Below are 12524 nucleotides of genomic sequence, written 5' to 3' on the forward strand. Positions count from 1 at the left end.
TCCAGAATATTCTGGAAGTCTACTCAGCATTGAATGTGAACCAAGAATGTTCTTGAAAACAAGTTCAAAATACCTTTGGCCTGACCACAGAAGTAAAGTTTTTGTGGAACAATAGCTAATTTCTATTTGTTTTAGGTATAAGGGATTAGGAAAACACACTTTGTATCCAGGAACAAAAACTAAATTGAATTTTGTTACTTAGTGTAATATGTAGAATGCTGTTGCTGCAGCTTCTTTGTAGTGCACGTTCTAATACACATAATATTTTTATTAGGATTCTCAGCCCTCCCCTCTGGCTCTGTTGGCAGCAACCTGCAGTAAAATAGGAACTCCTGGTGAGAATCAAGCAACTGGACAACAGATTATTATAGATCCTAGTCAGGGTTTGGTGCAGCTTCAGAGTCAACCACAGCAGTTAGAATTAGTAACAACTCAGCTTGCTGGAAATGCTTGGCAATTTGTTGCAGCTTCTCCTGCTTCAAAAGAAAACAACCAGCAAACATCTTCTGTTGCTTCAACTGCAGCAAGTCTGTCCAATAGCAACAATGGAAATGTATCCCACAAAACAAAACAAAACAATTCTTCTGGAGTAACACCAGGACAATTTCAAGTTGTCCAACTACAGAGTTCAGGTAGTAGTGTTCAGTACCAAGTGTTTCCACAAATTCAGACAACAGAAGGTCACGTTCAGATAAATCCTGCTAATGCCACAGCTCTGCAAGATATACAGGGTCAGATTCAGCTCATTCCTGCAGGGAATAATCAAGCTATTATTGCAACTACAAATAGGACATCTTCTGGGAGTATTATTGCTCAGAATTTGGCAAATCAAACAGTCCCTGTCCAGATTAGGCCTGGTGTTTCTATTCCATTGCAGCTACCTATTGCTGGTACTCAGGCTCAAGTTGTAACTTCATTACCTATAAATATTGGGGGAGTGACTCTAGCATTACCTGTAATAAATGTTGCAACTGGTAGTAGTTCTGGACAGGTTGCCCAGTCCACTGATAGTGGACTTTCCAATGGAAACCAGCTATTGTCAACACCTGTCACAACAGCTTCTGTTAGTGTTATGCCTGATTCTCCTCCTCCCTCTTGTACAACTACAGCCTCCACATCACTAACAGGCAGTGAAACGTTAGTTACTACTGCAGAAACAGGCCAGTATGTAGGTACAGCAAAGAGTTCTGAAACTAGTACTGAAGAAATTCAGATGACCACATCTGAAACAGAGGTACAAAATTGTAGTCAGCTTCAGTCTAATGGGTTGCAAAATGTGCAGGATCAGTCAAATTCAGTACAACAGGTTCAAATAGTAGGTCAACCTATTCTTCAGCAGATCCAGATCCAACAGCCTCAGCAGCAGATTATTCAAGCAATTTCTCCACAATCTTTCCAGCTTCAGGCAGGACAAACTATTCAGGCCATTCAGCAACAGTCTTTGCAAAATGTTCAGCTGCAAGCAGTGAGTCCAACACAAATACTCATAAGAGCACCAACTTTAACCCCATCAGGACAAATCATCTGGCAGACAGTACAAGTCCAGAATCTTCAAAGTCTTTCAAATCTCCAAGTTCAAAATGCTGGGCTACCCCAGCAGCTAACTATTACCCCTGTATCTTCAAGTGGTGGTACGATTGCTCAAATAGCACCAATAGCTGTTGCTGGCACACCAATAACACTTAATACTTCTCAGATTGCCTCAGTGCCTAATCTTCAAACAGTAAGTGTACCCAACTTGGGTGCTGCAGGTGTTCAAGTGCAAGGAGTGCCAGTCACTATTACAAGTGTTGCAGGTAAGTCCTATCCATTTGGAAGCATAATAGTACTGTATAAAGATATACTTGCCTCTATATGCAATAGTATATAAAGATAAATTTACCATTGGCAAAATAGCACCATGCACCAATCTTGCCTGGGCATTTACTACGTCTGTCTCTGTCTCTCTCCCTCTCCCTCTCTCCTTAATTTCATGCTGAATGAGAGGAATCTTAAACCCAAGATTTCAAATGTAGTTTTGGATGGTGCAAAGGGCTGCCATGGAAAGCGTGGAAATTCACAGTATGTGTGCCCTGTGAGATTTTTTGGGTTTCTGATATGTAATTAAAATTGACACTTTCTGTCCTGGGTTGGTCAATTTCCATCTTTATGCCTGACTCCTAAATTTTCTCATTACTTTAGTTATTCGTTATAAATAACTTAAGTTGCAACTTTAAAATATTGATTATAGCCTCTGCATTAGATAAATATATAATTACATATTTACATATCAATAAAATTGCTTGAATTATATGTACATAATATGTTTTGATTTAATAATTTTCTGATTCTGTTCAGGAGCCTTGGATTCATTTATGCAAACTGACTACCCCGTTTCCCCCAAAATAAGACATCCCCTGATAATAAGCCCAATTGGGCTTTTGAGCGCATGGCAATAAGGCCAAGCGCTTATTTCAGGGTTCAAAAAAATACAAGATGGTCTTACTTTCAGGGAAACACAGTATTAATTTACTTCTTCAAGAAAGTTATAGACCCTTTTTAAATCTGCAGACTAGGCAAATATTTTATTTCCTCTTTAAAGGAATTCATATATAAGAATTAGTCTTTTTTCCTCCTATTTCTGCAGTGTTTAAAAGAAGTTATTTAATGTAAGAAATAGTTTATTTTTATTTTTTAAATCCACTAAACCAAGATATGGTCATTTATAATTATAGTATATAATTACAGTTAATTACAGTGGAAGAAGAACCTATATCTTTTCAAGCTTAGGTTATATTTTACCATTACATTTTAACAGTTCATACATTCTTTCACTTTCTAGATCAGTAAGGTTACTTTTTTCAAGTTAGTACATTTTTTTAAAAAAAATTATTTATGGTTTTTTCTTTAACATACATGATTGCTTAGTGAACAGTATATTGGGTCAATTTACTTTATACTCAATACTGATAATAATATTATTTAAGTATACATGGTACCCTGTTTCCCCTAAAATAAGACATCCCCTGATAATAAACCCAATCGGGCTTTTGAGCGCATGCACTAAAGTCCCCCTGAAAATAAGCTCTCCCTGAAAATATTTAAACAAATGCGCAGCCGGTCCCCACCATTTCCTCTGGTTTCCTCCACGCGCCCCAAAATAATAAGACCTCCCCCAAAATAAGGCCAAGCGCTTATTTCGGGGTTCAAAAAAATATAAGAGGGTCTTATTTTCGGGGAAACACGGTAGTACTCTTCCAACTTCTAACATTTACGTATACTTAGTAATTGTAGTAAGTTATATTATGTGACAATATGCATAGTAATATTTTCCCAATTTTCAATTTCTACCTGTTTTCTAATTTTTAATAAAATAAATCCCATATTAAAAGGTATTATCTATCCATCATCCCTTGCCCTTTTTAGTATTTCAGCTCTTATTGACTTTTTGAGTGATCTTCCAACTTCTAAGATTTACGTATACATAGTAATTATAGTAAATTGTATTATGTGATAATATGCATAGTAATATTTTCCCATTTTCTAATTTCTACTACTATTTTCTAATCTTTAATAAAACCAATCCCATATTTAAAAGTATTGTATCTCTATCCGTCCTCTCTTGCCCTTTTTAGTATTTCAACTCTTACTGATTTTTTGATATTGATCCCATACTCCTCCCTTGAGATCTTGTATCCCTTTACATCACTAAGCCATTGAGCTTGTCGATCAGAAAGGTCGGAAGTTCGGCGGTTCGAATCCCTAGTACAGGTCTCCTGCGTGAGCAGGGGGTTGGACTAGATGACCTCCAAGGTCCCTTCCAACTCTGTTACTGTTACACACTCATGTTTAATCTAAGTATTTCCTCTTCCTCCACATCTGCCTCTCGCTTTCTAATCTCTAAAACACCCATCAGCAACTCTGTCAACACTTCTGGGAGATCTTTCTCTTTGCCCTCTTCTAACCTTTGACCTCTTGCAAGTTAATCTACTTGCTCTGTTTCAAGAATTTTTACTATCTCTTTCGTATCTTTGTCTGCTTGTATCATTTGTTGATTTATCTCCTCTATTCTTTCCTCCTTCTGGTTTCTCCTACTTTCTGAATTTTTTGTTCCTTCTTCATTGTCATTTGCTGGGAGTTTCCTAGTCCCACATCTGTATCATGCATTATTTCCATCATCTCCCTATGGTTCCTTGTCATCGCTTCCTGAATACATTGGAGCATTAATAGTATTTCCATTTGGGGTATATTTGTTCTTCCTTGTTGTAACATTTTACTTTATTTTAATGTGCTAGAAGTTACTCAGTAATCCATCCATGTCCCAATGTCCCAAGTGTCCAAAAACACCAAAAAGCCAATATTAGAAAAATTTGCTCAATCCCTGAACTGTTCCTCAGAGTACATGATGTTTGTAGTCCTCCAAATCTGCCGTTTTACTCTAAGTTATTCAAATTTGTAGGTCTTGTTTAATTTTTCTTCTTTTGCCTCATAAGATGTTCTATCATATAGAATGGCCCACCAAATTTCGCCATGTCACAATAGTTCACCAAGTCAGGTGTTCAGTTTCAAGGGCAATTCCTATTATTTATAATCCACTCTACTTTGAAAAATTTCGAAAGGCTCACCAACTACTCCCAAGCAGCCAAAAAGCAAGTAGATAGGGAAGCAAAACCAAAAAGACGGCCTTCCAGATGTTATTTGCCTTTCACTTTGTTTCCTTTTTTCTTATCAATCCTGACTTTCCTTTCTTCATCAATCCTGATGCCACCCCCCCCCAGGTCTTTTCCAACCATATAATAATATATCTTCTTTTGCCAGTAGGTGGCGTCCCAGCTCTAAGTTCCAATATTAAAACAAGGAAAAAGCTATCACAGCTGATTGTCAAAGTTTAAAAAATATCCATTTTCTTTATATAATTTCCTCTGGCAGTCAGACAGTATTTCCAGCAGATTAAAATCACTTTTCACAGTACCACTAATTCCAGTTCAGTCTTTCTATCTTTTAAAACTTCATATTCTTCCATTAAGATCTCATTTCTCTTTTGGGTCTATAATTTATCTCCGTGTGTTAATTCGCCGCTTTCTTAGCGCTTCGGAGTCTTTCAAAAATTCTTTTATTTAAAGTGGGTCTCTAATAAACAAGTTGAAAATCATCTCACCCAGTTCCAATCCACTGTTCACAAACCGCTCCAGATCATTTCTTTCTTTGGTTGCCCCAGCTTCAGTCAGCCAGAATGGCCGTCTCTCTTCTTTGTTGGTTGGGAGGGCGCCTCGGATCAAACGGAAGAGCGGCCGCTCTCCCGCGATCAAGGGATCCCTCCTTTCTTCATCACCACTCCAGGGTGACTTTAGCCCCTGAGGGCCCCCAACGAAGAAGAATCAGCTGGGATTTTGCGGAGCCCCGCTATCCCAACCGTCTTGCCGCAACGCCAAACCAGAAGTCTCAAGTTACAATACATCTTGATGCAGTAAATACTTGTTGTGGCTTCGTTGCCTGAGCCTGGGCTATCGACAGATGCAGACTCTGAGAGTGAGGGAGAGGAGTTGGCAAGGCCTCTCTCTCCAGGACCCTCCTCTCTGGCAATGCCTCCGGAGGACACCGAAGGCCAAGAGATAGGCCCAGAGCCAAGCACGTCCCCGCAGCCACAGGTGGACAGCGACGAAGGAGATAAGTGCTGGCTGGATCCTCGACAGCGGCGCAGGGAGAAGCATGTGCAGCAGAGGGAAAGGCGTGCCAGAGATTAGCTGAGTCACTGGACCACACCCCACAGGGTATAAATGTGGGTGTGGTGGCCGGTTCAGTTTGTGATGAGCAAAAACTAGAAATAATCCATGATCTCTGTGTTATTGGACTTTTACCTGCCTTGTCGGACTGCATTTGGACTAATCCTTGTATCGCTGAAACTTTGCCTGCTTTATCGGAATGCTTGCAGTCTAATCTTTGTTTTGTGTGAGTAAAGTCTGAATTGGCAGCTAGCCACTGGGTTGCTGCCAGCTTTATCTTCAAAGACTTTGTCGTGTGGCTTATTAACTCCCGGCCGTCTGTGGGGGTGCGTGTGTGGGACGGGGACAGAACAATACTTTGGAGTTTTATTACATATAGGTTGCAGTTATGGTGAATGTATAAAAGTAGCAGTAAAGGTAAAGGTTTCCCCTGGCCAGTCGTGTAACTCTAGTGGGCAGTGCTCTTCTCCATTTCTTAGCCAAGGGAGCCAGCGTTGTCCAAAGACTCTTCTGTGGTCATGTGGCCAGCATATATGCCAAGATGTACAGAACGCCGTTACCTTCCCACCGTGTGCAGCTTTAGCCCCCAATGCACTATTGATTTATAAAATCAAAGAAAGTAAAAAGTTTTAGCTAATAAGCCTTTACAATCTGAATTTCTTTAATTCCTATGGCCACCCAGCTCAACCAGGTGAATTGAAGCCTTATGATGTCAGCGTTCCAGAAAGTCCGCAACTCCAAGTAAAAACTCCAAGGCAGGCATTTCTCAAAGTTCCATTTTATGTAGTAGGTATACTGGCACATCTGGGAAAACCCGAATCTGAGGGTTCCGGGTTTTCCCTCAGTAAATCAAATCCCCAAATCCAGCCTCTTCACCCATCAATCTGTCACATGGTCCAATCATCATCCGTCCCAACTTAAGCCATCCCTGCAACCACTCCTCCTCTAGATGCATAAACACCATGACCTTGGCCGAAGGGAAGAATGCTATTATGTAGAACTACATTCACTCTCCTAAATCCCCCCTCCTACTTTCCCAGGCGAATGGAGTTGGCAGCGTGGAAGCTTCTGGTGCTAATATGGCTTCCAAAGCTGACAGGCATTCCCCCCCCCCCCCTGGAAAAACCACACTCTGGAAAATAAAATAAAATGAACAAAACACAAAAGAAGACGGTTAACACGTTCATAAAACCACTTAACCTCCTCTCCCCCCCCCCTCCCAGAGGACCCTTTGGTTTGTCAGGGAACTTATCGTGAAATTGTTTCACTAGTTTATCAGCTTTCAGATCCCAGCTTTTGACCCATGTAGCTTCTGACAAAGGGTACCCTTTCCAGTGTACTAAATATTGTAACCGACCTCATTGCAACCTAGAGTCAAGAATCTTCTTGACTTCGTAATGGGTTTCACCTTGTACTATCAAAGGAGGGGGGGAGCAGCTGGTAAGGGTCTCAAGGTAGAGCCCACTGCTGGTTTTAAAAGGCTGCTGTGAAATACGGGATGGATTTTTCCCAGGATTCGAAGGAGGTTAAGCTGGACTGTTACAGGGTTAATTGCCTTCACTATAGGGAAGGGACCGATGAATTTCGGTCCGAATTTCTTGCTAGGTAGCCTCAATCTTAGGTACTTCGTTGACAAATACACCTTATCTCCTATTCAAAAAGGCATCTGGAGAGACCTGTGTTTGTCTGCTTGGGTTTTATATTTCTCAGCTGCTTCTGCTAGGGCCGCCTTAGTATCCTCCCAACCCTTTTTCAAGGAGGTCATCCATTCTGTTAGGGACATGGAAATGGGTGGTTCTCTAGGCAATTCAGGCATAGGCACAAAATCCCTGCCAGTAGTTATTCAAAAAGGAGTCGATCCTGTCCTACTGTGTACTGCATTATTGTAAGCCACTTCTACAGACGGTAATAACTCTGCCCAGTTTTCTTGTTGATAATTTACATAGCATCTAATGTATTGTTCCACCATGGTGTTCGCTTTTTCAGCAGATCCGTTAGTTGAAGGATGGAATGCTGAGCTAAGCCCCTGTGATGACCCAATGGACCTTAGGAACTCCTTCCAGAACTTAGCAGTCAATTGGACCACTCGATCTGATATTATTCTCCAAGAGACCCCATGTAGCTTGTAGATGTGCTTCATGAAAACTTTCGCCAGCTTTTTGGCTGAGGGTAGCCCATTACAGGCAGTGAAGTGTGCTTGTTTGGAGAACAAATCAATGACAGTCCAAATCACCATGTTTCCTTCGCTTTCTGGCAGTTCAACGATGAAGTCGATTGCAATCTCCTCCCATGGTTGCATAGGTTCTGCCACTTGCTGGAGAAGACCAGGGAGTTTCCCCGGTCGGGATTTTATGGTGGCACAGGTAGTGCAGCTTCTAACATAGTCCTCTATGTCGGTTTTCATCTTTGGCCACCAGAATTGCCTTCTAACCAAATGGAGGGTTTTTAAGAACCCAAATTGGCCCCCTAGCCGAGAGTCGTGGCTACGTTTCAGCACTAGCAGTCTCATGGAGTGGGGCACATAAACCTTACTCCCTTTTCAAGCCAGTCCCTCCTGCAACGTTAAATCCGGTTGGTTTTCTTTGAATCAGGCATCGTCTGATAGCCCAGCTTTTAACTCCGCCGTCAACTTGTTTTCAGGGAGGTCGGAATGGAGTCTGGTTTGTGCCCTAGTGCGTGCTTGGGCAGCTGGCTGAGCTTCGGAGATCATGGCATGTACTACCTCTTCTCGTCTGCTTTCAAATTGGAGCTTCCTGGACAATGCATCGGCCAGTAGGTCTCCCCCCCCCCGGGGATGTATTTTAGCTTGAAGTTAATGCATTTAAAATACTGAACTCAGCGAACTTGTTTGGGGGAAAGTTTCCGAGGGGTCTTTAGTGCTTCGAGGTTTTTATGATCAGTCCATACCTCAAAAGGCTCCTTAACCCCCTCTAGGAAATGTCTCCAGGATAGGAGAGCCCATCTCACTGCAAAAGCTTCCTTCTCCCAAACCGCCCACCTGTGTTCCGTGTCAGTTAGCATTTTTGACACATACGCACAAGGCATTAGTTCATTTTGAACGTTCTTCTGCAGTAGGACAGCTGTGACAGCAACATCACTGGCATTGGCTTGGACTATGAAGGGCTTGTCTGGGTCAGGGTGTTGGAGGATCGGCTCCGCCAAAACCGCCGTTTTAATTGTTCAAAGGATTTCTGACAGTCCATTGTCCAAGCTAGGGGCTGGCTAGGCTTTGGCTTGGTCAGAGATGGACCGGTTTTTAGTAATTCCATCAAAGGGAGCGCAACCTTGGCAAAGGAAGGGATGAATTGTCTGTAAAAATTTGCAAACCCAGGAAGCTTTGAAATTGCTTCCGTGTTTGTGGGGGTTGCCAGTCTAGCACTGCCTTCACCTTTCCCAGGTCCATTTCGATTCCTTGATTAGACACCTGGTAACACCTGGAACTCGCATTTTGATACCTTCGCATAAAGTTTGGCTGCTAGGAGTTTTTTGAGTACTTGTCTGGCTAGTTTGATGTGTTCTTCCATCTTCTCGCTGAATATAAGAATGTCATCTAGGTAAATAAGGACCCCCTTATACAGGTGCTCATGCAGCACCTCATTGATCAGTTGCATGAACACTGCAGGGGCCCCTTGCAGCCCAAAAGGCATGACTCGGAATTGGAAGCTGCCCAGCGGGCAGTTAAATGCCGTTTTCCATTCGTCCCCCTCCTTTATGCGGACACGGTAGTAGGCTTCCCTTAGATCTAGCTTGGTGAAGATTTTGCCTTTTTTTATTATTATTATTAAAAAGTTTTTAAAAATTTTACAAATGTTTTCCCATCCCACCTCCCCCCTCCCTCCCCAACCCTCCCCCCCCCGACTTCCCAGAGCAAAATACAGGGTATAGCATTTAACAATCATGTACTAACATATGCTAACTATCTATAGACTCCTATCTCCCTCTTGTACTTTTAACTCCCCTTTTACATGACTAAATTTAAATACTTTTTAAAATCTCTTTATTCATAAACTATTTGAAACTTTTTAATCCGATATTTGTTTTGAATATAGTCAATCCATCTTCTCTATTCCAAAATATATCTTTCATTTGAATGGTCCTTCAAATACGCTGAAATTTTGGCCATCTCTGCTAAGTTCACTACTTTTAGTGTCCATTCTTCAATAGTAGGCAAGTCTTCCTTCTTCCAATACTGCGCCACCAAAAGTCTTGCTGCGGTTATTAAATTTAAAATCAAATTAGTCTCTATAACCGTACAATCTGTAATTATACCCAGCAAGAACAGCTGTGGAGTAAACTTTATCTTTTTAAGAATATTTTGCGTAATCCACCATATTTTTATCCAAAATGCTTTGATTTTTTTGCATGTCCACCATATATGATAATACGTGGCATCATCACACTCACATCTCCAACACTTGGATTGCAAACTTGGATACATACAAGCTAACTTTTTAGGATCTAGATGCCATCTATAAAACATTTTGTGAAAATTTTCTCTCAAATTTTGGGCTTGTGTAAATTTTACATTTCTAACCCATATTTTTTCCCACGTTTCGATCATTATTGGCTCCTCAATATTTTGTGCCCATTTTATCATACAATCTTTAACTAACTCCGTTTCTGAATCTATTTCTATCAATGTGTTATACAACCTTTTTATATGCATTTGGCTCTGATCTCGGATTTGTTTTACCAAGTTTTCCTCATTTTGCATGATACCAATTTTCTGATCCTCTTTCCATCTAGCTTGTAGCTGTCCATACTGAAACCAAGTTTGAATTATCCTTTCTTCTTTTAATACATTCAAAGACTTTAACTGTAATGTACCTCTTTCCATATTAAGAAGCTCTTTATATGTAATCACATCTTGTTTTTGTTCTGCACTTATGTTCTCTATGGCATGTCTGGGTACTGCCCATATACAGGTGAAACTCGAAAAATTAGAATATCGTGCAAAAATTCATTTATTTCAGTAATACAACTTAAAAGGTGAAACTAATATATGAGATAGACTCATTACATGCAAAGCGAGATAGTTCAAGCCTTGATTTGTCATACTTTTGATGATTATGGCTTACAGCTCATGAAAACCCCAAATTCACAATCTCAGAAAATTAGAATATTGTGAAAAGGTTCAATATTCTAGGCTCAAAGTGTCCCACTCTAATCAGCTAATTAAGCCATAACACCTGCAAAGGGTTCCTGAGCCTTTAAATGGTCTCTCAGTCTGGTTCAGTAAGAATCACAATCATGGGAAAGACTGCTGACCTGACAGTTGTGCAGAAAACCATCATTGACACCCTCCATAAGGAGGGAAAGCCTCAAAAGGTAATTGCAAAAGAAGTTGGATGTTCCCAAAGTGCTGTATCAAAGCACATTAATAGAAAGTTATGTGGAAGGGAAAAGTGTGGAAGAAAAAGGTGCACAAGCAGCAGGGATAACCGCAGTCTGGAGAGGATTGTCAGGAAAAGGCCATTCAAAAGTGTTGGCGACTTTCACAAGGAGTGGACTGAGGCTGGAGTCAGTGCATCAAGAGCCACCACACACAGATGGATCCTGGACATGGGCTTCAAATGTCGTATTCTTCGTCAAGCCGCTCCTGAACAACAAACAACATCAGAAGCGTCTTACCTGGGCTAAAGAAAAAAAGAACTGGTCTGTTGCTCAGTGGTCCAAAGTCCTCTTTTCTGATGAGAGCAACTTTTGCATCTCATTTGGAAACCAAGGACCCAGAGTCTGGAGGAAGAATGGAGAGGCACACACTGCAAGATGCTTGAAGTCCAGTGTGAAGTTTCCACAGTCTGTGTTGATTTGGGGAGCCATGTCATCTGCTGGTGTTGGTCCACCGTGCTTCATTAAGTCCAGGGTCAACGCAGCTGTCTACCAGGAGATTTTGGAGCACTTCATGCTTCCTTCCGCAGACGAGCTTTATGGGGATGCTGACTTCATTTTCCAGCAGGACCTGGCACCTGCCCACACTGCCAAAAGTACCAAAACCTGGTTCAATGACCATGGGATTACTTTGCTTGATTGGCCAGCAAACTTGCCTGACCTGAGCCCCATAGAGAATCTATGGGGCATTGCCAAGAAAAAAGGTGAGAGACATGAGACCGAACAATGCAGAAGAGTTGAAGTCCCCTATTGAAGCATCCTGGTCTTCCATAACACCTCAACAGTGCCACAGGCTGATAGCATCCATGCCACGCCGCATTGAGGCAGTAATTGATGCAAAAGGGGCCCAAACCAAGTACTGAGTACATATTCATGCTTATACTTTTCAGAGGTCCGATATTGTTCTATGTACAATCCTTGTTTTATTGATTTCATATAATATTCTAATTTTCTGAGATTGTGAATTTGGGGTTTTCATGAGCTGTAAGCCATAATCATCAAAATTATGACAAATCAAGGCTTGAACTATTTTGCTTTGCATGTAATGAGTCTATCTCATATATTAGTTCCACCTTTTAAGTTGCATTACTGAAATAAATGAACTTTTGCACGATATTCTAATTTTTCGAGTTTCACCTGTAGGTATCTTATCATTTAATTTGTATTGATACTTTTTCCAGACACGCAATAAAGCATTCCTTAATATATGACTTTTAAAAGTCTTATCCACCTTCTTATCATATAATAAATAGGCATGCCATCCATATATCAAATCATATCCCTCAATATTCAATATTCTTCTTTCTGTTAAATTAATCCAGTCACTGATTCTTTACGTTTGGTTGCCGCTCGAGTCTGTCTTTGATCCTTTGGTTCTTCTATTTTTTTGAATAATTCCAGAGCTTGAACAGTACCCGAAAGTTGCGATAA

General features: G+C 40.9%; 1 protein-coding gene across 1 annotated transcript in view; it reads left to right on the forward strand.

Moving 5' to 3' along the window:
* The window catches only part of LOC139317374 (transcription factor Sp4-like), a 96196-nt gene that overhangs the window by 9310 nt on the left and 74362 nt on the right, over nt 1–12524 (forward strand). Inside the window, exon 3 of the mRNA XM_070944403.1 lies at nt 275–1796. Coding sequence (XP_070800504.1) covers nt 275–1796 — 1522 coding nt within the window. The remainder of the gene's footprint in view (nt 1–274; nt 1797–12524) is intronic.

This window comes from Pituophis catenifer, unplaced genomic scaffold (genome assembly GCF_029215685.1).
Source record: "Pituophis catenifer annectens isolate HBS135680 unplaced genomic scaffold, rPitCat1.0.hap2 SCAF_5, whole genome shotgun sequence".
Classification (NCBI taxonomy): domain Eukaryota; kingdom Metazoa; phylum Chordata; class Lepidosauria; order Squamata; family Colubridae; genus Pituophis; species Pituophis catenifer.